A 24,700-nucleotide genomic window follows, 5' to 3' on the forward strand; every position below is an offset into this window, starting at 1 on the left:
ACACCAGTTCGATCCCTGGGTCAGGAAGATTCCCTGGAGAAGGAAATGGCAACCCACTCCAGTATTCTTTCTAGAGGAGGAGCCTGGTGGGCTGCAGTCCTTGAGGTCACAAAAGAAGCAAACAACAACATGACAATTCTATGTTCCATTTTATTTTAGGGATCACTGTATTGTTTTCAGCAGTGGCTGTAATATTTTCCATTCCCACCAGCAGTGCGCAAGGGCTCCAGTTTCCCTGCATCCTCACCAGTACTGGCTGTCTTCTGCTGTTTTGTTTTTGTGCTACAGTAGCCGTCCTGATGGGTGTGGAGTAGGGGAACCACTCGATTTTGAAGAGGATGGATTACTCTTTCGTCTTGAGTTGGGGCATTTCCCTTGCTAACAGTTCTGCTGTTTGTCCCTCTTGGCTCCCTGGTTTCCATCCGGTGGTTCTTCCGAGTTCATTTTTTTTTTCATTCATTCATCCCCCAGCCCCGTCATCTCCCATTCAGGTTGCACTAGCAACAGCTGGGATGGGGGACGGGGCGAGCAAGGGACAGGCTGCAGAGATGAGGGTAGACACAGAGGGAGGGCCTGGGAGTCTAGAAGCAACCAGCTCATCCAAGAGTGGAGGTGCTAAATGCTAGTGGAAGTGCTGGGAGGCTTCCTCTGAGAGGACACCCCTGGGTTGAACATTGAGAAGACTTCTCAATGAATACTGAGAGGACAACAAGTAAGACTTCATCCTGTAAAGAAAGGAAGTAGGAGCACTCTGCATTCAGGACCTGGGTAACTGAGTGACTGAATGGGTTTGTGGGATGTTTTCAGCTGCAAACAACATAAAAATGACTGAAAAGGGAATTCTGAACATGAGTTCACACCGCAGAGCTGAGAAGTCTGCAGGACTGGCCAGCCTGGCAGCCTGACAATGCACTTGGGCCCCTGGTTCTTTCCCTTGGTCCCTGTGGACCTCCTCAGCACAGTGGCTGCTCTTCTTGTGGTAGCAAAATGGCTGCAGCTGCTCCGGGCATCACCTCATGTGCCCATTCCAAAGCTATTTGCAGACCTGGGGACTGGAATGTTCATGGCTGTGGCTGACCAGGGCTACAGAGGAGCCCAAGTGTCCAGGGTACCTGGTTGCTGGTTTTCCCTGGGATCTCTCAGCAAAACTGAGGATCTCTTGGGAAATGGTTATGGAGGCGCAACAAGGAAGGTCTTTCACACATGGTGGTGGTGGGGGACTTGACAGGCTCAGAAAAAGGTGCTTCCCAGGTGGGAGGGAGTTAACAGGGAAGATAGGCTGTATCATCAGGCCCTGCTGGGTGCCCACACACTTCCATCAAGTGCTCACAACAGGGCAGACTGGGCCCTCGTGTCTTACAGAGAAGGAAGCAGAGTCTTGGGTGATGTGGGGAGTGTACCACAGTCCCTCAAGGGGCACATGGGAGGTGACTTTGTTTTGGGACAGCCCGGCCCTTGCTGTCTCAGCTCTCTCAGCCTGTACTCCATCCTGTTTCAGGCTCACAGCCTTTGTCCTCAAGTCCTTCGCCCAGGCTCGCAGCTTCATCTTCATCGACCCTCTGGAGCTGGAGGCCGCCAAGGACTGGATTGTCCAGCAGCAGCAGGCAGATGGCTCCTTCCCGGCAGTGGGCAGGATTCTGAACAAGGACATTCAGGTCAGCAGCTTCTCAGCCTCCTCCGGGAGCCCTGGCCTTGTGCTGCTTGCTCCCCGGGTTTGTCTGCGGCCAGTGGGGTTGGGAGGCTGTCCCCTCTGGTTGGGGTGAGACCCATAAATCCTCTTACAGGGTGGGATCCACGGCACAGTCCCACTGACAGCCTACGTGGTGGCTGCGCTCTTGGAAGTGGATCCAGCCTCAGAGGTAAGTGCACGGGGCCCGGGAGATGCTGGGCTGGAGGAGCGAGTGAGCAGTTTCCCCTTGCCAGCCGGGCTGGCCATCTTCTGGCCATCTTCAGCATCTATTTCTTCCTTGCTGTCCTCCTTCTGTCCATTAATGGGACATTTTCATGCTTTCCAATGGTCACAGTTCTTGTGACCTAAGCACTTCTTGTGACCTTACCACTTCTTGTGACCTAAGCAGATGCATGAGAGATTCTGGCAGTAGTCATGAGGGGCATGCATGTGTCCCTGAGTTCAAGCCTTCCCAGGACTGTCCATAGCCCCCAGCTCCCATTTGGAGAATCATTTGAGGCTCAGTCATTATCCTGGTCAGTGACCTGTGGGCTGACTTTAGGAAGCCTGATACAAAACGTTGGATGGGACTTCCCTGGCAGTCCTGTAGTTAAAGACTCCATGCTCCCAATGCAGGGTCTTGGGTTTGATCCTTGGTTGGGAACTAAGATCCCACATGTCGTGCAGTGCAGCCAAAAAATTAAAAAAAAATTTTTTTTAACTTATGAATGCTTCGGGGGAGAAAGATCTAGAACCTTTGGGGACAGTTAGTACTGGACCCAGCAGGGCTTAGATGTCCCAAGGAACTCAAGGCTTGTGTCACTTTTGTGAGGCTGTCCCAAGTGGGAGTGGCATGTCCCCTGCAGAGGGAGCTCCCAGGATAGACAGATCTCAGCCGCCAGGCTAGGGATTCCACCATTCCTCACATCTGTGCCAATGCTAAAACCTCTGATGATGAATTATGATTTGTGGTGCTTCTCAGATCTTTCCGCTTCACAATGCAGATTTGCAACTGCTGTGTTTAGAGTTTGCTGTGACCTAAGACCCTCCGTGTTCCACATGCTTTGCCCAGAGGGCCCCTCACTTGCCATGTGTTAAGAGGTTGAATTGGGTTGCCCAAAACCCCAACCCCCTAAGTCAGCTCAGGCTGCTGTCACAAAATACCGCAGACCAGGGCCTTAAACCACAGACCTTTATTTCTTTTTTAAAAGTTTGTATTGGAGTGTAGTTGCTTTACAGTGCTGCGTTAGTTTCTACTGAACAGCAAAGTGAGTCAGCTATACATACACATATGCATATGTGCTAAGTCGCTTCAGTTGTGTCTGAGTCTTTGCAACCCCGTGGACTGTAGGCCTGCCAGGCTCCTCTGTTCATGGGATTCTCCAGGCAAGAGTACTGGAGTGGGTTGCCATTCCCTCCTCCAGGGGATCTTCGTGACTCAGGGATCGAACCCACATCTCCTGCATTGGCAGGTCGGTTCTTTACCACTAGCGCCAACTGGGAAACCCACATGTACATATATCCCCTCTTTTTTGAATTCCCTTCCCATTTAGGTCACCAGAGCATTGAGTAGAGTTCCCTGTGCTGTATAGTAGGTTCTCATTAGTTATGTTTTATACATAATAGTGTGTATATGTCAATCCCAGCCTCCCAATTCATCCCCCTTTTCCCCTTTGGTGTCTGTTCATTTGTTCTCTACACTGTGTCTCTGTTTCTGCTTTGCAAATAGGTTCATCTGCACCGTTTTTCTAGACTCCACATATATGTGTTAATGTACAGTATTTGCTTTTGTCTTTCTGACTTACCCCACTTTGTGTGACAGTCTCTAGGTAAATCCACTTGTCTGCAGATGGCACACTTTTGTTCCTTTTTAAGGCTGAGTGATATTCCATTGTATATATGTACCACATCTCCTTTATCCGTTCCTCTATAAGTCTATGTCCTCTATAAGTCTATGCTTCTATGTCCTAGAGAAGACATTTATTTCTGATGGTTCTAGAGACTGGAAAGTCCAAGGTCAGTGTTCTGGTTGATTCAGTCTTTTTTTTTTTCAGTTCCATTGTTAATGAGGGGTCTCTTCCTGACTTGGAGTCAGTCATCTCTTCTCTCTGTGTCTTCACGTGGCCTTTTCTTGGTGTCTGACCATGAAGAGAGGTGGGATGGGGTTGAGGGGAGAGAAGGACAGAGAGAGAGACCACTGTGGTCTCCTTTATAAGCAGTCTAACTGATTATAGGGGCGCCACTCTCTTGCGTGTGTGTGTTAGTCCATGGAAATCTCCAGGCAAGAATGCTGGAGTGGGTATTCTTCCTGACCCAGGAATTGAACTGGGGTGTCCTGCACTGCAGGTGGATTCTTTACCAGCTGAGCTACCAGGGAAGCTCCACTCTCTTGGTCTCATCTAAACCTAATAATCTCCCAAAGCACCAGCCTGTCCCCCGCTACCCCCCGCCGCAACCACTGGGGGTTAAGACTTCAAGATACAAATCTGTGAAGGGGAGCTACAGATCCAGCCCAAGACTCCAGAATGTGGTTGTGTTTGCAGACAAGGCCTTTATAGAGGTAGTCGTGTTGAAATGCGGACTTTAGGGTGGGTACTGATCCAATATGCCTGGCATCCTGGGAAAAGGAGGACATTAGGGCACAGAGACCCTCACAGAAGGAAGACGCCGTGGAGATACAGGGAGGAGATGGCCAGGAGAGAGGCCTGCGGCCAATCCTCTGCTCATGGCCCTCAGAAGGAACCGACCTTGCCAACACATTGATCTCAGACTTCTGGCCTCCAGGTCCACAAGACAAGAAATGTCTACTTTAAAACAAACAAGCAGTATTTACTCATTTATTTGGCTGCTCTGGGTCTTAGTTTGTGGCACACAGGATCTTCAGTCCTCTTTGCAGCCTTTGGGATCTTTAACTGCTGCATGCAAACTCTTAGCTGCAGCATGGGCCCTAGTTCCCTGACCAGGGATTGAACCCGGGCCCCCTGCATTGGGAATGCGGAGTCTCAGCCACTGGACCACCAGGGAAGTCCTTAAATTCATGAATGTTTTGACCCACTCATTTTTCCATTTAACCTATATTACTGGGCAGCTTCTCTAAACTAAGGCCATCACTGGACAATGAACTTGGTTTCTGTCCTCCAGCCACTCACACTGTGGGGCAAGAGCATGATCAGGGTTGGTGGGCTTCTTGGAGGGGGTGACAATTGAGGTGAGGCTTGGAGGATGAGGTGGGCCTGAGCTGGGAGGTCTTAGAAGCCAGCCTGGTGATGGTGTGGTATGGGGCAGGGCAGCCAGGGCTCTCCCTGCTTCCTCCTGAGTGTCTCTGAGTTGAATGGTTATGCTCAGACTTCATTTGGAAAACGTTGGCACCACCATATTAATAAAGGAAAGGGAATGGGGGGTTTTGAAAGCCGGGGCTGTAGGCAGTCATGCACCAGAAGTATACAAAGTGAGGGGCTGCAAGCCATCCAGTGGTTTCCCAGGCATGCCCCTGGGACTTTCGGGAGGGTGGTCTGCATGGTGAAGGCTGAGCAGCCTCCCAGGGCTCCACTTCCCACCCTACTCCCACCCCACCCTGCAGGAGGAGAGGGGTGCCATTACCAAAGCCAGACACTTCCTGGAGTCCAGCGCATCCCTGGTTACGGACCCCTACAGCAGTGCCCTGACCGCCTACGCGCTGACCCTGCTCCGCAGCCCTGCAGCCCCTGCCGCTCTGCGAAAACTCCGCAGCCTGGCTATCACCCAGGGTAGGTGCCCTTGCCCACCAGCCCAGCAGACACAGGAAGCAGCTCATGGACACGTGCTTGAAACTAAGGAGGCATCCTTGGCTCACTCTGTTTTGTTTACTCATTTATTTGTTGTTGTTTAGTTGCTAAGTCGTGTCTGACTCTTTTGCTAACCCATGGGCTGTCGCCCACCAGGCTCCTCTGTCCAGGGGATTTCCCTGGCAAGACTACTGGGGTGGCTTACCATTTCCTTTTACAGGGGTCTTCCCCACACAGAGACTGAACCTGCATCTCTGGCTTTGGGAGGCAGATTCTTTACCACTGTGCCACCAGGGAAGTCCTGGTGTGTGTGTTAGTCTCTCAGGCGTGTCCGACTCTTTGCTACCTCATGGAATGTATCCCGCCAGGCTCCTCTGTCCATGGGATTCTCCAGGCAAAAATGCTGGAGTGGGTTGCCTTTCTCTTCTTCAGGGGATCTTCTTGACCCAGGGATCAAACCTGGGTCTCCTGCATTGCAGACTGATTCTTTATTGTCTGAACCACCAGGGAAGCCCTTATTTATTACTTATTCATTATCGCATCTACTAATGACTTCATTTGATAAGGTGGCTTGAGCCTGAGCATCATTTTCTTCCCTAATGAAACAAAGGATGCTACCCCAGCCCCCAATGGGGAGAAGAGTGCTCAGGGATCCCTGGTAGAAGATCCCCCAGACTTCCTAGAAACCATCCTCAGGCAGAGTGCTGGGAGGCAGGGGAGGGCTGCAGCCAGACCCCACCCTGCCCCCCATTGCTGGGTGAGCCTCAAAGCCTCTTCCTCTGGTGGTGTCCATCTCCTCAACTACAAAGTGATTCCCCATTGTGTTTGGGGAGCCCCAGTCACCAAGCCGTGACTTCTTGGAATGTCTCCAAAATCAGTCCCCTCCCCCTGCCCCTTGGCCTTCCCCAGCAGCTGCACTGGAATCAAGCTTCCATCACCTTCTCTGCTTAAGAAGAAGGAAAAAAAATATTTCAAAAGCAAAATTCTAAAACCACCCAGTTGAATGATGGTGTCAATTTAGAACTAAATGCTCAAGATCTGAGGCTGGGAGGGCTGATTTTTCTGTGTTTTGAGGGCTTTTTATACTTCATATGAGCTTAGAATCCTTGGTGTCTTTGGAAATAGGGAGTGACTTCCTGGGCCCCAAGGGAGGATAACCCCCCAGGCCAGCATCAGGGCCCCAGCCAGAAGGGAGACCATTGATGAAGGATGTCTGCCAGGGATGCAGAAGAGTAGCCATTGATTAGTGATGTCTGTTGAGAGTTCAGAAAAGCAGCCATGGATTGGTAATGTCTGCCAGGGCTTCCTCTGTGGGCTCAGTGGTAAAGTATCTGCCTGTAGTGCCAGAGACGCAGGAGATGTGGGTTCAATCCCTGGGTCAGGAAGATCCCCTGGAGGAGAGCATGGGAACCCACTCCAATGTTCTTGCCTGGAGAATCCCATACACAGAGGAGGCTGGTGGGCCACAGTCCATGGAGTCGCAAAGAGTCGGATGCAACTGAAGTGACTGAGCAGCAGCAGCAACCAGGGGTGCAGGAGGGGCTGGATTTGACCCTGTAGTTGCAGATCTGAGATGTAGCCCCAAGGCCCTTACTGTCTCCGCCATCTTTCCCTGGTGCCCTCTTTCCCTGGTGCCCTCTTCCAGTGGGGTCCAGCCTTGATCTGTTCTGGCCTTGCAGATGGGGTGACCCACTGGAGCTTGACGGGTTCCCGGGATGTGGACAAGGATGCATTCCTAAGCTTCAGTGACGGGGTCTATCAGACAGGTATGGGCCACCCCACCCCCAGTGCCTGCTTTGGGCACTGGGTCCTGGGTCCCAGCCGGCCTCTTCCACTGCAGTGGTCTCGGCCGAGGTGGAAATGACAGCTTATGCCCTGCTGACCTACACCCTCCTGGGAGACGTGGCCACCGCCCTGCCTGTGGTGAAGTGGCTGTCCCAGCAGCGAAACGCCCTCGGGGGCTTCTCTTCTACTCAGGTGCGCCAGGCAGAGCCAAAGGGAGGGCTCAGGTCTGGGTGGCCTAGACTCGGGACTCAGAGCCCTCTAAGAAGTTACCCAGTGCTTCTAGTCTTAGGACGGCTCCTTACCTGCACCTCTCGGAGCACGAAGCCCAAGAGAGGATGGGAGGATGGGGCTGAGGGATGGAGGCGGCAGGCTCTGGGATAGGGACCAGCCCCTCCTTCTGTGGAGATGCCCCCCAGCTTCCTGGGGTCCCCAACTCTGTGGGTGTCTACACCAGATCTGCTCTCCGTTCCAGCCACATGAGTCCCTGGCCTCAGTGAGGGTCCATGGAACCCCCAGTTTGGGCCAGACCTCTGGCACAGGTGGAGGCACCTTCTGGGGCTGACTTCGGTCTCCCGCTCTGTCCCCAGGACACCTGCGTGGCTCTGCAGGCCTTGGCAGAGTACGCCATCTTGTCCTATGCGGGCGGCGTCAACCTCACCGTCTCCCTGGCCTCCACCAACTTGGACTACCAGGAGACCTTCGAGCTGCACAGGGGCAACCAGAAGCTTCTGCAGATGGCCGCGGTACGTGTTCCCATGACCAGGGCTGGGGGCAGGGCAGCGAGAGCAGCCCCTCCTCGCTGCCTGTCTGTCCCTGTGTGTCTGCAGGTGGGCGGAGGGGAACCGTAGCCTCTTCTCTCCCCAGATCCCCAGCCTCCCCACGGGGCTGTTTGTGAGCGCCAGGGGTGAAGGCTGCTGTCTGATGCAGGTGAGGCTTCGGGGAAAGGGGAGTGCTCCCAGGGGACGCTGGAGGCTCAGACCTGGCCAGGCTGGGTGGGGTGGCTGTGTGTGTGAGAACCACCCTGAGACAGCCTGTCAGCCCCCTGAGATGTCACCCACTCTGGAGAAGGAAATGGCAACCCACTCCAGTATTGTTGCCTGGAGGATCCCATGGACAGAGGAGCCTGGCAGGCTACAGTCCACGGGCTAGCAAAAGAGTAGGACACGACTGAATGACTAAACCACACCACCCCTGCCCAAGGCAGAACCCAAGGTAGATGGCAGTGTGTCCCCTTGGGTGAAACCGCATCTGATTCTCATTTTGGTGGTCTCTGACCCTGTGCTCCGCCCTCCACCGTGGGACTTGCCTGGTGGCTCAAGGTTATTCTCTCAGCCAAGTCTGAATGTAGATGCCCAGCCTGGACTCAGCCTGGCCCTCCCTGAGGCCCCTTAGTCAGCAGGCTCAGGATTTAGTTGTATTCTGATTGGGAGAGACTGGTTTCCTGAGCTTTGGCCAATGGTCAGAGGGCAAGTCAGCCAGGAGAACCCTGTAGCCTCAACTTCTCCATCTGAAAAATGGAGCCCAGCAACACAGTAGTTAACAGGAGAGGGAGCCCGGTTTGCAGACACACCTGGGCTAGAAACATGGAAGAGTGGGATGATGGTTGTACCTACACCATCAGGATTAAAGGGAATGACAACCAAGCCCAGGACTGTCTCCAGTATCCCTGACCTCATCGCTCTAGCTTTCCCCCACCTTCTCCTGCCCCTGTCTTTCCCCTCTCCACCCCCACGGCCCCTAAGCCTCTGTCCTCCCCCATCTCCCAGATTGATGTCACCTACAATGTGCCCGACCCGGTGGCCAAGCCATCCTTCCAGCTGCTTGTGAACCTCCAGGAGCCTGAGGCTGAGCAGCAGCGACCCCCCTCACCTGCCTCCTCAGCTGATGATGATGACCCAGCAGCTGACCAGCACCACCAGGAGTACCAGGTGACCCTGGAGGTGTGCACCAGGTAAGGCGTCCTGCCCCACTGGCTGGCACCCCGCCTGGGTGATGTTCTGTAGAGTGATGCTCTCAGCTAGGAACGTCTGGGGGACTTACCTGGCCCCATAGATGTTTCCCGACTAGAGCCAAAGTTGTGGCTGACCAGCCCCCGTGCTCCTTATTCTGATTACAAGACACACCTCAGCAACACCCATCAGGAAGCTGTGAAGGACAAGATTTCTTACTCACAGGTCCTGGAGGGTACTTGACCCTCCTGGGGGTCACCCAGTGAGGTCACCGGTAGAGAGAGAGAGAGAAGTTATGGAACTGCGGTTCTACCTTTATTGAAATCTGAGGGGAGGGGTGTGCCTAGGGTTTTGTGGGTTCACTATTGGTGAATTTAAAATATACGAACGGTAATTGAGGTGCAGGAAGGGGAAGGCAGGGTGACCCAAGTAGTCAGTTATTTAAATAACCCAGGGCTATTTTATTTTGGTCATCCCACATACTGCATGCAGAGTCTTAGCTCCCTGACCAGGGATCGAACCTGTGCCCCCTGCAGTTGGAAGCGCAGACTCTTAACCATTGAACCATCAGGGAAGTCCCTACCCAGGGCTCTGAAAGAGAGATATTCATGGGTGGAGGCAGCCTGTTTCCTTATTGGTTGTTGTGTTAGTAGCTGTCAATATCTTTATTCAAGATGAATGTCTTTGAAATGGATCCCTTTGCAATCAAAGGCTTACACTACAGATGATTTCTGAAATGAGTGAAATAAATGGAAGTGCTTCTGAATGGGTGCAGCAGACTCCAGTGGCAGATGGGGCTGGGAGGGACGGCTGTTTGTGGCCCTTCCATGACCCACCCGCCCCAGGTGTGACCCTAGAACCAGTTCACTGAGGGTCCTCAGGAGGTGGGAGTGCACGCAGCTGCCCACAAAGGATGCTCATTGCCATGGCAATGATGGGGGAACCCAAAGGTGGTTGGTAGCCATGAAGCTGAAACCCATCAGAGCTGCCCAGTCACCTTCCTTAACCTTAACCCTTAACCCTCACATGCCCAAGGCCACCCCCAACTTGGGAGGTTCTGAAGAACAAGCCCAACTGGGCCCAAGCCCCAGAGTAGCGGGTCCCTGAACCATTTCTAGTTAGCAGTGAGACTTGGGGTGGTACCGTTCAGCAGGGCTGTGACCACCATCCAATTGGGTGGAGGAACAAGAAGCAGCTGGACTGGCCCTGGCACGTCCTCTGGGGACACCTCTGTTCCTTTCTCAGATGGGAAGAAACTAACCGTGTGCCAGCTGGGTATGGCATCTCTTAGGCCCCACCTCCACAGAAGCCTCCTCTGCCCATCCCAGGGGCTCTGGTCATCCCGTCCCCTTGTGCCCACGGTCTGCAGGGCCCTCACTGAATACCAGCCTCCCTGTCACCAGTACCCAGCACAGGGAGGGCCTGGCACGAGGCAGGCCCTAGAGGCAGTATTTACCCACCGCCTCCCCCACGTCACAGAAGGGGAAACGGGGCTGGCACTGGCTAGCAGCCTGGGCTCCCTTGGCCCCACAGAGCCGTTTCCCACACGGGAGGCACATGATGGTTGTTGTTCAGTCACTCAGTCATGTCTGACTCTTTGTGACCCTATGGATTGTAGCCCACCAGGCTTCTCTGTCCATGGGATTCTCCAGGAAAGAATACTGGAGCGGGTTGACATTCCCTTCTTGAGGGGATTTTCCTGACCCAGGGATCAAACCCATACCTCCTGCATCTCCTGCACTGGCAGGGAGAATATTTACCACCGCGCCACCCAGTCGATCCCCCCCAGAGTTTGCTCAAACTCATGTCCATTGAGTCGGTGACACCATCCAACCATCTCAACCTCTGTCACCCACTTCTCCTCTTGCTCTTAATCTTTCCCAGCATCAGGGTCTTTTCCAATGAGTTGGCTCTTCGCATCAGGTGGCCAAAGTATTGGAGCTTCAGCTTCAGCATCAGTCCTTCCGATGAATATTCAGGGTTGATTTCCTTTAGGGTTGACCTGGGTCAAGCCAAGAAGACTTGGCAAAGCCTTTTCCATATGGTTTCAGTCTTTCAGCTATGAAATGGAATGACCAGTGACCCCCCCAAGGGTGTCTGTGCAGCCAGACCTGGGGCAGGCTAGAGGGCTGTAGGGACAGAGCAGACCATGAATTCCACTGAGGGGCTTGAGTTCAAGGGCCCCTCTTTGTCTCCTTTCATCGACAGGTGGCTGCATGCAGGGTCCTCCAACATGGCGGTCCTGGAGGTGCCCCTACTGTCAGGGTTCCGGGCGGACGTCGAGAGCCTGGAGCAGGTGAGGGGGCGCTGGTGGGCAGGGGCCGGGCAGGGTCTGTGGACCTGCCCTGGTTGCAGATTCCTAGCCCTTCATAAAGTGGGGTTGTGCTTTTGTTTTTGCCTTACTTTCTCCTGGCAAAGTTGGTGCTCTGAGACTGGCCATCTGCGGAGGGGCAGGTGGGGAGGGGTTGGGTCTCTCCCCCAGAAGGTGTCGCTCACTAGGCCATCTGTGTTGTTACCCATGCGACTGAGGATGTTTACACTTTGGGGATGACGTGGGCTGCCAGGGAGTGCTTCCAGAGACTTGCCAGCACCCTCCGCTTAAAGAGAGACCGGCCCCATTTTGCATGTGGGGGAGATGGTCACCAAGAGGGGAAGCAGCCTTGCCAAGGAGGTCAGCCATGTGGGGAGGGTGGAGCACGCTGGATAGGGGTAGGGGGTGAATGGTGCAGGTGAAGCAGGAGCAGGTGGGTGGCAGGGCTCAGTGGGTGCCTCGGGGCCTTGGCCTGGGACTGAGACTTGATCAGGGGAGACTGTGGCAGGGAAGTGGAGGCAGGCACTCAGGACAGTGATACTCAGCCTTGAATGCCCTCTCAGGCGTGTTGGCTGCCACCTCCCTGGCCTAGCCCATGGGGACTTGCTGGATGCCTGTGGGCAAACTCCTCAGCCTCTGGGGCCTCGGCTCCTCATGGGTCCAGCCCACCTTGGGCCCTTGGAGATCAGAGGACGAGAGTATTGGGGTCAGAGGGGCTGGGCATATCCTGACTCTGGCTTCCTTGCCAGCTGCTCCTTGACAAGCACGTGGCACTGAAGAGGTACGAGCTGGCTGGCCGCAGAGTGCTCTTCTACTTTGATGAGGTACTGCGGGCTGGGGTAGCGGTGGGCAGAGGCCTCCACAGCAGCCGCATTGGCGAGGGCATAGCTGCCATGGCCTGTTAATGGTTCTGGCAATGCTCTCATACCAAGAAAAAGAAACCAGAAGAGTCAATCCATGAGGAGTTGGCACGGCTGCCTGCTCTGTGCCTCAGCCAGCTCGCTTTGGTGAAAAAGTTAGGAGGGGTGTGGAATAGTATCCAGGCATCAGAATGAAGCACTGACTTTCTGAGTCTCAAAAACACGCTGAGTTGAACAGACAGAAAGCAGATTGGTGGTTTCCAGGGTTGGGGGGATAAGCAGTGGGTGCAAATGGGGATCCCGTTTCTTTTATTCTTTTTTTCTGGAGGATAAATGTGTTGGTTTCTGCTGTACAAGGGAGTAAATCAGCTGCATGTGTACATATATCCCCTCCCTCATGGACCTCCCTCCCCACCTCGCCCCCCATCCCACCGCTCTAGGTCACTACAGAGCACTGAGCTGAGCCTCCCACTAGTATCTGCTGTAGACATGGTGGTGTGTTTATGTCAGTCCTAGTCTCCCAATCCGTCCAGCCCTCCTCTTCCTGCTCTGTGTCCTGCATGTCCATTCTCTACGTCTGCATCTCTATTCCTGCCTGCAAACAGGTTCATCTGTACCATTTTTCTAGATGGAAAAGTTCTACAGACAGTGGTTGCACCCTGTCTTGCACAATTGCAAGACTGTGAATGTATACACACACACACACACAGGGAGGAAGGGCATCTGGCATGGTGAGTGTGGGAGATGAAAGACCAGCTGAGACCCTTCCCACGTGGGTGGAAGGACCCACAAAATCGAAATAAGATCGGGTTTCTGTTTCACGCCTCCGGGGCACCCCGCAATCAACCAGTTCTGCATTCACACTTTGGGGCATCATAGAGCACAGAGGCCGAAGCTCAGTCTCCAGCCCTAGTGGGCCCAGCCAAGCCTGAGCCTGCCCGCTGCCCCTGCAGATCCCCAGCCGGTGTTTGACGTGCGTGCAGTTCCGGGCGCTCCGGGAGCACGTCGTGGGCAGGACGTCGGCGCTGCCCATCTTGGTGTACGACTACTATGAGCCTGGTAGGCCCACGTCCGCCACCCGCAACCCCAGCTCGGTCCCTCACCCTGTCATCCATCACCTGGTCACCCTTCTCTCTTGGTCCTGCAGCCTTCGAGGCCACGCGCTTCTACAATGTCAGCGCGCGCAGCCCGCTCGCCCGGGAGCTGTGTGCGGGGCCTGCGTGCAACGAAGTGGAGCGCGCCCTGGCCCAGGGCCCCGGTGAGTGCGCGAGGCCACTGCCCCTTCCGAGCACCCGCCACCCCAACACGACCCGTGGGCCTGTGGGAGGGCTGCCCATTTGGAGGGAGTCGTCAGGCGGGGGAGCGTACAGCGTGGTAAAAGGAGGAAGGCCCGGCTCGGTCAAGGGCGCGCGTCCTGAGACAAGGGGGTTGAAGTGCGCAGGCAGGGTGGAAGAAGGAGGGATTCGAGGGTGGGAGTGAGCAGAGGAAGGGGGCGGGGTCCTAGCTGGATGAGGGCGGGGCCCATCGAGGTGGGGTGGGCAGTGAAGAGGTGGGGCCTGGAAGGGCGGGTGTGGGCCGTGATGAGGGGGCGGGACCTAGCCTGGTGGGGATGGCAGTGAGGAGGGGCGGGGCCTAGAGGGGTGGGTGTGGGCAGGGGTGAGGGGGCGGAGCCAAGGGAGAGTGGGAAATGATGAGGGCGGGGTCTAGCGGGGTGGGCGGGGCGGGCATAGAAGCCGGAGGCCCGGAAGGGAGCCCTTGCCTCCCCTCCCCCACAAGGCAGATCCAGGGACCCAAGCCGTGAGCTCAGACTGGCGGCAGCGAAGGGCGGAGTGGAATTACTGGGAACCCTTTTCTTTATTTTCCAAACTTCTTGAATTTAGATTGCATTTAGTTCAAAAGTTTTATTTTTTTAATTTTGTTTTCATAAATACTAGGCAAATACTCGCGTGAAATTCCACCAGGTCAGGGCTCAGGGCTTCCCGGGCACTGTCTCCACTCTGTGGAGCGTGGTCCTGGCCCCTAGGGACTTCTCCATCCCAGGCCCAGGCAGAGGCGAGGGCCAAGTGGGGAGCTTGGAGTTCCCAGGGCCCTGACAGCTTCGCCTCGCCCGCCAGGCTGGTCCCCTGAAGAGCGAGGTCCCGTGGCCGTTCCGGAGGAGGGGGTGACAGTCACGCGCTGTGGCTGCGCCCGCGCCTGCAGCATCAGCGGGGAGCCGGTGTGTGGCTCCGACGGCGTTGTCTACGCCAGCGCCTGCCATCTGCAGGAGGCCGCCTGCCGCCGCCGCGTGAGATTGGAGCCCGCGCCCCCTGGCCGCTGCGCGCTTGGTGAGGACCCACCCCAGGGCCGGCCTCGGGGCTCCACCTCATCCCGGAATGTATCACTCCATCTTCTCCATCGTGCCATCTCCTCTCATCACCTCTTTGCGTCTGGGTCCGTTTGCACTGGGCTCCCTTGGTGGCTCAGCGGTAGAGTTTGCCTGCAATGCAGGAGACACGTTTTTGATCCCTGGGTGGGGAAGATCCCCTGGAGGAGGAAATGGTAACCCACTCCAGTGTTCTTGCCTGGAAAATCTCATATTGGGCTACAGTCCCTGGGGTTGCAAGAGTCTTAGCAACAAGAACCCTTTGCATCTCCTCTGTCTTGGTCAGTCTCTCTCCAGCCCCATCCTAACTTGGTGCTTTTCTGAGTCTCCCCATCTCTGATTTCTGTGTCCCCTTCCCCACCTTGTGACCTCACCTCCTATCTGTTGCTCTGGGCCACACATCCTTCCTCAAGCCCCCTGGGCTGTTGGTCATTCAGATCCTCTCTCTCCAGTGCCTTCCCTACTGACTCAGTCCTTCCTTCCAGAGCAGCCGACACCAGCCTTGGCCTTGTACAGCTACGAGTATGACTTGGGTCCCCTGGACACCGGGCACCTGGCAGCTGGCCATGAGTTGGTGGACTTGGATAAGGAAGCAGAGGACAGGTGAGAGCTGAATCTGCCCCCAGTCTCCCTCCACTGTGGAAGCTACTGATGGAGGGTCGACCTGCAAGGTTTTGGGGGATGAGGTGGATAACCTGTTCTCCCTTGACCTGCATCCACTCAGTGCATATCAGAGAGCAGCTTATATGTATAAGGTGAGCTTAAGAAGCCCTCCCAAGGACTGGACCTCAGGACAAACCTGTCCCTGAGACCCACTCACCCTTTTAAAAAAGTTATTCATGATGCAAGGAATGTTTTTTTCAAGAGGGGGTGCTATGGAGTCTTGCAGTGGGGTTGAAATTGTACCCAACTGGCTCAGACGGTAAAGAATCTGCCTGCAATGCAGGACACCTGGGTTCGATCCCTGGGTTGGGAAGATCCCCTGGAGAAGGGAATGGCAGCCCACTCCAGTGTTCTTGCCTGGACAATCCCATGGACAGAGGAGCCTGGAAGTCTACAGTCCACGGGGTCAAGAAGAATTGGACTCGACTAAGCAAAGCAACTAAGCACACACACCTTAAAAAAAAAAAAAAAAAAAAAGGTGGGGGGCGAAATTTATAGCCAAGGAGCACTTCCCTGGTAGCGCAGCTGGTAAAGAATCTGCCTGCAATGCAGGAGACTCTGGTTTAATTCCTGGGTCGAGAAGATCCCCTGGAGAGGGGATAGGCTCCGCACTCCAGTATTCTTGGGCTTCCTTGGTGGCTCAGCTGATGAAGAATCTGCCTGCAATGTGGGAGACCTGGGTTTGATCCCTGGGTTGGGAAGATCCCCTGGAGGAGGGCATGGCAACCCACTCTAGTATTCTTGCCTGGAGAATCCCCATGGACAGAGCAGTTGGTAGGCTACAGTCCGTGGGGTTGCAAAGAGTCAGACATGACTGAGCATAGTAAGCATAGCCAAGGAGTGGGGAAGGGGAGTTAGTGAATGGAAAATTACTGAGAGGAAACAATAGGGGGTGGAGGGGGGATATTCTAGCTAAAGAGACTGAACCTTATTCTTGCTGATGGCAGGCCAGGTTGATTGAGAGATCATGAGAGATGGGGAGGAGCAGGGCAGGATGAAGAACCCAATCAGATATCAAGAGGGATCAATATGGAGGATATGGGGTTCTGGCTAAATTGATACGTTAGCCAGATTCTTGCTCCAGCTGGACAGTGTCAAGATGAACACGGAAGCCTGGAATTTGAGACTGAGGTGACAAAGAGCTCAGAGGAGCCCAAGTGGAGTTGGGAAGGATGGAGGAAATGTCACCAGAGAGCTCTGTGTGGGGAGGCTGGGAAGGGGCTTCCTGGAGGAGGCAAATCTTTTGGTTTGAGCCAACTCAACTCAAGTGGTTTAAACAACAGGTTGATCTATCAGCTTAGGTAAGTGCCAGGCCCTGGAGACTGGCTGCACTGGCACGCCTCAGAGCCCTGCCTTCCTGGGTGGTAAAGGGTCTCTCCACCCCATGCTGGTGGCAAAGGCTGGTTTATATTCCCACTCAGCAAACCAGTAGGAAAACTTTTCTACCAGCACTCACCAAAGTCCTGGAGACTTGAGGGTGTACCGTCTTGCACTAGGCACTGGGTTTAGTTCACACGCGTGTAATTACTGGTGGAGCTGGGTCTAGGGTTACTGCTGCAGTATTTTGTTTCATTTTCCCTTCCGTGCCCTCTTTCCCCCCACCTCCACTTCACACATTCTCTCTCTTCTCTCCTTCCTAATCAAATTTCTTAAAAAAAATTTTTTTTAATTCATTTATTTGGCTACATTGGATTTTAGTTACAGTGTGGGGGCTCTTTCATTGCAGAGCACGGAAGCTCTTCAAGCTCCAGTTGTGTCTTGAAGGCTCAGTAGTTGTGGCCCTCGGGCTTCAGTAGTTACAGCATATGGACTCCTTAGTGGTGGGTGGGGAGAAGGCGATGGCACCCCACTCCAGTACTCTTGCCTGGAAGATCCCATGAACGGAGGAGCCTGGTAGGCTCCGGTCCATGAGGTCGAAAAGTGTTGGACGCGACTGGGCGACTTCACTTTCACTTTTCACTTTCATGCACTGGAGAAGGAAATGGCAACCCACTCCAGTGTTCTTGCCTGGAGAATCCCAGGGACAGGGGAGCCTGGTAGGCTGCCATCTGTGGGGTTGTGCAGAGTTGGACACGACTGAAGCGATACAGCAGCAGCAGCAGCAGCAGCGGTGGTGGGTGGTGTGTGGGCCTAGTTGCTCCGCAGCCTGTGGAATCTTAGATCCCTGAACAGGCATCGAAGCCATGTCTCCTGCTGTTGCCAGGCAGATTCTTAACCACTGGACCAGCAGGGAAGTCGGCTCCATGCCCTCTTTTGTATTAATTGAATATCTTTTAGAATTCCACTTTAATTCAGTTATCGTGGTAGCTCTGAGGAACCAAACTATATACATCTTTAAACTTTTCACAGCCTACTTGGTGGGAGTATGGTAACCATTTCGCCAAAACGTAGCAACTTTGGAGCTGGTTATGTCCATGTGTTGTCCCCTCCCGTCCCTCATGCTATAATTGTCATATGTACAGTGGTGACTCCGGAGAAGGCAATGGCACCCCACCCCAGCACTCTTGCCTGGAAAATCCCATGGACGGAGGAGCCTGGCGGGCTGCAGTCCATGGGGTCGCTAGGAGTCGGACACGACTGAGCGACTTCACTTTCCCTTTTCACTTTCATGCATTGGAGAAGGGAATGGCAACCCACTCCGGTGTTCTTGCCTGGAGAATCCCGGGGACAGGGGAGCCTGGTGGGCTGCCGTCTGTGGGGTCGCACAGAGTCGGACACGACTGAAGTGACTTAGCAGCAGCAGCACAGTGGTGACTCAGTGGTAAAGAATCCACCTATCAATGCAGGAAACTCGGGTTCGATCCCTGGGTGGGGAAAATCCTCGGGAGAAGGAAATGGCAACCCACTCCACTATTCTTGCCTGGAGAATTCCACAGACAGAGAAAAGCCTGGAGGGCTGCAGTCCACGGGGTCACAAAAGACTCGGACACGACTTAGCGACTGAATGATAACACCTTTAAAGTCTTCCAGGTGTTGCCCATTGTTTCCAGTGTCTTCTGAGACAGATCTGCTTTTATTTTCATTATGGAAGGGGAGATTTTTATTAAACTTGAAAATTTGAAGCCACTGTAGGCTCACAGGCAATTGTAAGAAATAACAGAGAGAGCTTTAGGTGCCCTTCATCCAGTTCCCCTCATTGGTAACATGACCAAGAATTCGAGTTACAGTGTCATACCCGGAAACTGACGTGAGTGCAGTCTGCCCTTCTCACTCATTTCGCCACATTTACGTGTACTCGGCGGCCGTTGAGTCTGCAGTTCCCGCACACGTGAAAGTGAAAGTCACTCAGTCATGTCCGACTCTTTGCCACCCCATGGACTATACAGTCCATGGAATTCTCTAGGCCAGAACACTGGAGTGGGTAGCCTTTCCCTTCTCCAGGGGATCCTCCCAACCCAGGGATCGAACCCAGTTCTGCTTCATTGCAGGCTGATTCTTTACCAGCACAAGAGAAGCCCAAGAACACTGGAGTGGGTAGCCTATCCCTTCTCCAGAGGATTTCTCCCAACCCAGGAATCAAACCAGGGTCTCCTGCATTGCAGGCAGATTCTTGACCAGCTGAGCCATGAGGGAAGCCCCTTTCAGCACTGGTAGCTTTCTGTAATCATGACTGCAGTCAAGCTCCTGGACAGCCCATCACCTCAAGGATCCCTCTAGCTGCTGTTTTATAGCCATGTCCACCTTGCTTTCCCCGTAGCCATTCATCTGTCTTCCCACCCTATAATTTTGTCACTTCAGGGCTGCTTTGTAAACAGAATCACGGGGTATGTAGCCTTTCGAGATTGGCTTTTTCTCACTCAGTAGAGTGAGTGAGAAAAGTGAACCACTGACAGCGCATCCATGGCTGGTGTCAGATCAGTAGTTCCTGGCTTCTCATAGCTGATCGAGTTCCACGGATACGTTCTCGATTTGAACGGTGGTCCCACGAAAGCTATGCTCATTCTTACCAAAAGTGAGCACCCCATCCCGCCACTGTGAGGGGTCTGGCTGGACCATGTACCCTCACCTCTGTTCCAGGGGGGTGCTCCTGTGTCAGTGGGTGGAAGCAGCCATCCTGAGTGCCCCTTGGCGGCCAGTGCGCGGGAGGGGTCCACAGCCCCTCCCCCAAGGCCTGCAGCCCACAGGCATCTTCCCTTCTCTCCTATCAGTCAGAGTGGCTTCTCCTCCTAAAACTCCAAGCTGGAAGACGTGATCAGGCCGTGATTTCTACCTGCCGAAAGAGGGCTGGCGACAGGAGACTTGATTGTTTAGGGGCTGGTAGACCCCACCCAGGTGACCCCTGCTTCCAGTCGAACCCGATACGTGGACTGGCAGAGACCTACCCTGATGGATGGTGGGCCTCCCGGGGGCCCAGCCCCCACCTCAACAGGGAGGACAGTCAGTGGGGTGGCTGGAGGCCCCTTCCCCCTCCTCCCCAGCTGCAGCTGGAGTTCCAGGCGCCCCACCCCGTAGCCCACAGGCTGGGTAGCTGGAGGAGCTCTCACAGCCTGACACGCTGCTCCCCAGAGAAGGGACATCTCTGGGAAGGACTCGTGGCCAAAGGCCTGTTTCTGAGGGGACACAACTCTGGCCAAGTCTCGGACACAGCGTCAGCAACTTGGAAACAAAACAGGCCCCTCTTCTCCAAAATGCAGAAGTCCCAGCCTCCCTTTGGGCCACCCAAGCTGCTGAGCCCCAGGACCCGAACCCCAAGTTGCCCCAGATCTGTCCCAGCCCCTGCAGCCCCATCTTGCCTCAGGGGCCCCCTGAATGTTAGGTCTGGATGGCACCAGGCTCTGTGGGGAAGTTCTGGGCTCTAAGAAGATGCACTTTCATCTTCCTGCTTCTGGACCTCACCACCCCTTGAACCCCTGCTCTCCCGGGACCCCAGCTGGAGGATTGTCACTCCCACTAGCAACCTCGGAGGGTGTCCCAGCTCCGGACCAACCGAAGCCATGCGCGCAGACCTGCCTCCGAGCTGCTCCTCCCCTGTGTTGGCCTGTCTTCTCCCTCCGCGGTGGTATTTATTTCAGCCCACACAGCTCATCTCGGGACAGTACGGAGACCCTGAGGGGGCGGCCCAGCCTGGGGGTCCCCGACATGCAGTGCTGATCCCTGACCCCCACCAGCCTACAGGGTTACAGTTCCCTTGGCCAAGGCCCTGTTGCCCACTTGCCATGGAGGCTGCTGGTGTAATAAAAGCTCATTTCCTTCAAGTCCCTGGCAGGCTTGAACCTCCTGTGGGCTGGGGAGGCTGAGGGGCAGCTCCAGGGGCTGAAGCCGGCTCTCATCTGGCCCTTTGCTTCCATCCCTTCATCCACAGCCCAGCCTTTCCAAGGAGGATGGGGAGGAGGCTTTGGAACACCTGAACCCCAAGATCATCATAAATTCAGTGCATTTGTAAAGAATCATTCCAATATGGGGGCTTAGAACCCGGCTGTCAATACAGGAGACGTGGGTTCCATCCTTGGGTCAGGAAGATCCCCTGGAGAAGGACATGACAACCCTCTCCAGGATTCTTGTCTGGGAAATCCCATGGACAGAGAAGCCTGGCGGGCTACAGTCCATGGGGTGGCAAAGAGTGGGATACGACTGAGCGACTAAACAACAGCAACATAACAACAGAGGGAGGTCTCACGTACCCTTTCACCCAACTTCCCCAATGGTAACATCTTGGGATGCTCCAGTACCTCCTCACACCAGGTTAGTGACACAATATGCTTCATTGACATTACTCACATGGCCGCAGGCTCCCACTTACGTGGGTGAGCATGTGTGTGTGTGTGTCCTGGGGCTGGTCACTCTTCCCCAGACCTGAGACAGGAACTCAATGGGGAGCCCAGAAATGGTGCCCATTCCCTCTGCTTCTGGGGATGGCTTGCTTACCCCCACAGCTGATGCCTCAGTGGCTCCCGACACCCTGCCCCGCGCTGCCCGCCTGGGTGGGAAGCAGCAGGTTATGTATGTGTGTGTGTGCGTGTCTGGGGCTGCGGTCGCCCCTCCACATCCCCCAACTCGATTCAAAGCAGCCTTCAAGTGGCTGGGGGTGGGGTTTGCAGAGCTGCAGCCCCCTGAGCCTGGGTGCACACCCTAAATCTTACTCCTATTGCCCACCCACCCGCTCCACTGGGGAGCTGACAGAGAGGAATCAGACCACAGGTGAGGAGCAGGAGGTGATGTCTGGTAATCAGGGTCACAGCAGGAGGCTGAACTCCATAGCTCCCAAGATGGGTTGCACCAGGCTTTGGGGGACTGAGGTGGGAGCCTCAGAGCCATAAAGCCCATCCCAAAGCTGGAGCCTGGCTTCTGGGGATGAGAAGGACAGCCAACAGGGCTCCCAGCCGCTTTGGCCCCCGGGGGTGTCAGGGGCCCAAGCCTCCTCTTGGGTGGGATCCTACAGCAGGTCTTAAGGCAGCATCCCTACCTTGGACTCAGTCACAAGGGAGCTGATCAGACCCAGAAAACTACATTGAATCCCCATCTTTGCCTGGGGCTTCCATAACTGAGTACCACAAACCAGGTGGCTTCAAACATCAGAAGTTTATTCTCTGGCAGTTCTGGAGGCTAGAAGTCCAAGATTAAGGTGTAGGCAGCGTTGCTCCCTCTGGGGGCTCCGAGGGAGACTGCCCCAGGCTGCTCCCCTGGCTGCTTCTAGTCGCTGCCAGCAGTCTGTGGCTTGCGGCCATGTCACCCCACCTCTGCCCCCGCTGTCAAGTGGCTTTCTCTGTATGTCTCTACATCCTCTTCTTGCAAGGACACCAGTCATATTGGATTTAGGGCCCACGCTGTACTCCAGTGTGACCTCATTCTAGCTAATCATACCTGCAAAGACCCTGTTTCCAAATAAGCTCAACTTGGGAGGTTCCCAGTGGATGTGAATCTGGAGGGGACCCTATTCAACCCAGAATGACTCCCTTCCTGTTCATCCAGCCTGTGAAGGGCCTGTCACATGAGTGAGGAGGACCGGGTCCCCGTCGCCCGGCTGCCGCCCTCCCTGGAGGCCGTGGCCGTGCCAGGTCCCCGGCGGAGCAACCCCTCCTGCACCTTGCTCCTGAACTCGGCAGACACGAAGTAATAGATGAAGGGGTCCACACAGCTGTTGAGGGTGCTGAGCGCCAGGCTGGGCACGTAGGCGGCGTACAGGTCCCCCCAGGCGTCAGGGCCAGGGTTTGAGAAGTGCAACAGCAGCAGCACGTTGCTGGGCGCGAAGAGGGCCACGGCGGAGACCAGCACCAGCGCGGTCAGCCGCAGCGCGTGGCCGTACCGCCGGCCCCCAGCCGCCAGCGTGCGTAGAGTGGCCCCGTAGCTCAGCACCATGGCCAGCAGCGGCAGGAAGCAGCCGAACCCCGCCAGGCAGATGAAGGCGGGCCGCCAGTAGGAGGCCTGGGCACCGGTGGGCAGCACGTCGTGACATAGCACGTGGTCAGAGCGTGACAGCCGGAAGGTCTGCTGCTGCAGCGCCAGGGGCATCGCCAGGGCAGCCGCCGCCAGCCAGGCTGTGACGCAGAGCCCGCTGGCCAGGCGCTGGCCTCGCAGGGTGCGGGCCCGCAGCGGGTGCACCACAGCTAGGTAGCGGTCCAGGCTGACAGCGGCCAGCAGCAACAGGGAGCCGTACAGGTGGCCGTAGAGTGCGGCCGTGTCCAGGCGGCAGGCGGCCTCGCCGAAGGGCCAGCGCTGGCCCCGCAGGTGGTAGGCAATCCGTGGCGGCAGCGCCAGCGCCAGCAGCAGGTCAGCGGCCGCCAGGTTCATCAGCAGCATGGTGGAGGGCAGTCGGGGCACCTGCGTGGCCAGCACCCACAGCGCCAGGCCGTTGGCGGGCAGCCCCACTGCCAGGGCCAGCCCATAGAGCGCAGGCACCAGCCTCGTGGGCACCCAGCCCAGCAGCAGGGCCCGAGAGTTGGGAGGGAGCTCCAGGGTGTTGCTGTCATTGGCACAGGGCTGGCCGGGGAAGCTGCGGGGGTGGGGCCTCTGTGTGATGTCTGTGGGGAGAGCGATCCAGAGGGAAGGGGATAGAAGCATCACCACCCCTAACCCCCACCCACCGATCCCTCATCTGGTTTCCCGACTGGATGGTGCTACCTCCTGAGAAACTGGAGTGGGCCCCAGTTCTCAGGAGCCCCCGGGACAGAGCTGGACACAGACAACCCCAGCCCCTGTGGACTCCAGGCTGGGCTGGAAGACCCCCCCCCCCACCCCCAGTTCGCTGTCTTTGCTGGCTCTGGGCGACCTCCCTCTCAGTCCCAAGGCAGGGCCCGAGGTCACTCACCATCGCCTTCTGCTGCGCTCCCCGTGTCCTCAAAGCCGATGGGGGTCAGGGTGTCACCCAGGCTGAACCCCAGGGCCAGAGGCCACAGCAGCAAGAGTACCCACATGTTGGTGGAGCTGGGTGCTCGCTGCTCTGGGCTGTGGCCGGCTGACCTCGGTCTTCCTGCCTGGCTGGACCCCCACCCCCAACTTCCTGAGTGCCCGTGGAGGAGTTAACAGGGCCGTGTGAGATAAGCCAGCCCCTGTCCTCACGAGTGGGTGGGCGGCCCCAGGCCTGGCCTAAGGAGATTGGGCAGCTGGGGTCACTCCGGCTCTAGGTGCTCAGCCAGTGAGATGGAACCTCCAGCCCCGGCCCAGCCCAGGAAGCCCCCGGGGGCCAAGTGGCCACTTCTTGCTGGCCAGTCACATCTCGGTTCCAGCCCTCTGGAACCACGTCCCTCCCTTTCTTGGAACCAGCCCTCTGCACGACATCCCTACCCCCCAATCAAGAGCTCTTGGCCCCTCCTGAAGCCCTCTCCTCCCAAATCCACACCCCTGGCTCTGGCAGGCAGGACACCAGGTCAGAGGTCAGAAGAGGGGAGTGGACCCCCCGTAAATGCCCCTGGCCCTCTGTGGGGGCTGCCGGACGTCATGCTGCTTAACGCAACACAAGCCCTCAGGTAGATGCAGAGGAAGATGGAGAGAGCAGAAAGCCTGGTGAGCCTGGGGTCTGCTGAGGATTGAGGAGGTTTTGGTCTTCAGCCAGAGCCCCCAGTGCTGACCACGTACTGTCCTGGGGGTCTTAGGGGAGCCCAGCGGCGGCTATCTCTGGGAGGGAACTGCTTCCTCTTCTCAAAGCCCCTTCTTTTCCTGTCCTGGGCCCACCCTCCACCTGGGGTCCCAGGTGTGACCAGGGGCTACGGCCGTGCCTGAGCTGGAGGGAGGCAGCCAGCTAGGCCAGAGAGCACCCCGAGCTCCCTTTCCTTCAGGCCTTCACCCCAGAGACCTCTCCATGTCCCACCCAGAGGGGAAGGTGCTCCTCTCTCCTGAATGAGATCCCCCTCCAGACCTCAGAAGGAGCTATCCCATCCTACCCTGGGGCGGACCCGCCCTA

At 55.9% G+C, this 24,700-nt stretch overlaps 2 protein-coding genes across 4 annotated transcripts in view; one reads left to right on the forward strand and one right to left on the reverse strand.

The window, feature by feature from the left end:
• Positions 1 to 20,558, forward strand: part of CPAMD8 (C3 and PZP like alpha-2-macroglobulin domain containing 8) — a 100,882-nt gene extending 80,324 nt beyond the window's left edge. For 2 of the 3 annotated variants that reach the window (XM_002688549.7, XM_015471929.3), the window contains 15 exons: positions 1,499 to 1,655; positions 1,785 to 1,859; positions 5,250 to 5,415; positions 7,113 to 7,199; positions 7,274 to 7,410; positions 7,806 to 7,961; positions 8,083 to 8,145; positions 8,985 to 9,169; positions 11,376 to 11,463; positions 12,228 to 12,302; positions 13,292 to 13,397; positions 13,486 to 13,596; positions 14,453 to 14,662; positions 15,186 to 15,303; positions 19,512 to 20,558. In XM_002688549.7, coding sequence (XP_002688595.2) covers positions 1,499 to 1,655; positions 1,785 to 1,859; positions 5,250 to 5,415; positions 7,113 to 7,199; positions 7,274 to 7,410; positions 7,806 to 7,961; positions 8,083 to 8,145; positions 8,985 to 9,169; positions 11,376 to 11,463; positions 12,228 to 12,302; positions 13,292 to 13,397; positions 13,486 to 13,596; positions 14,453 to 14,662; positions 15,186 to 15,303; positions 19,512 to 19,533 — 1,756 coding nt within the window. In that variant the 3' untranslated portion in view covers positions 19,534 to 20,558. The remainder of the gene's footprint in view (positions 1 to 1,498; positions 1,656 to 1,784; positions 1,860 to 5,249; positions 5,416 to 7,112; positions 7,200 to 7,273; positions 7,411 to 7,805; positions 7,962 to 8,082; positions 8,146 to 8,984; positions 9,170 to 11,375; positions 11,464 to 12,227; positions 12,303 to 13,291; positions 13,398 to 13,485; positions 13,597 to 14,452; positions 14,663 to 15,185; positions 15,304 to 19,511) is intronic. The other variant, XR_807592.4, reaches the window with a different exon arrangement.
• A 1,309-nt stretch (positions 20,559 to 21,867) lies between these two features.
• Positions 21,868 to 23,742, reverse strand: F2RL3 (F2R like thrombin or trypsin receptor 3). Its single transcript, NM_001076138.2, is given in 2 exon segments — positions 21,868 to 23,321; positions 23,609 to 23,742. Coding segments are annotated over 2 exon segments (1,140 nt in total). The 5' UTR covers positions 23,715 to 23,742; the 3' UTR covers positions 21,868 to 22,287.
• Between the last annotated feature and the right edge of the window lie 958 nt (positions 23,743 to 24,700).

The sequence above is a fragment of the Bos taurus genome, chromosome 7, assembly GCF_002263795.3.
Source record: "Bos taurus isolate L1 Dominette 01449 registration number 42190680 breed Hereford chromosome 7, ARS-UCD2.0, whole genome shotgun sequence".
Classification (NCBI taxonomy): Eukaryota; Metazoa; Chordata; class Mammalia; order Artiodactyla; family Bovidae; genus Bos; species Bos taurus.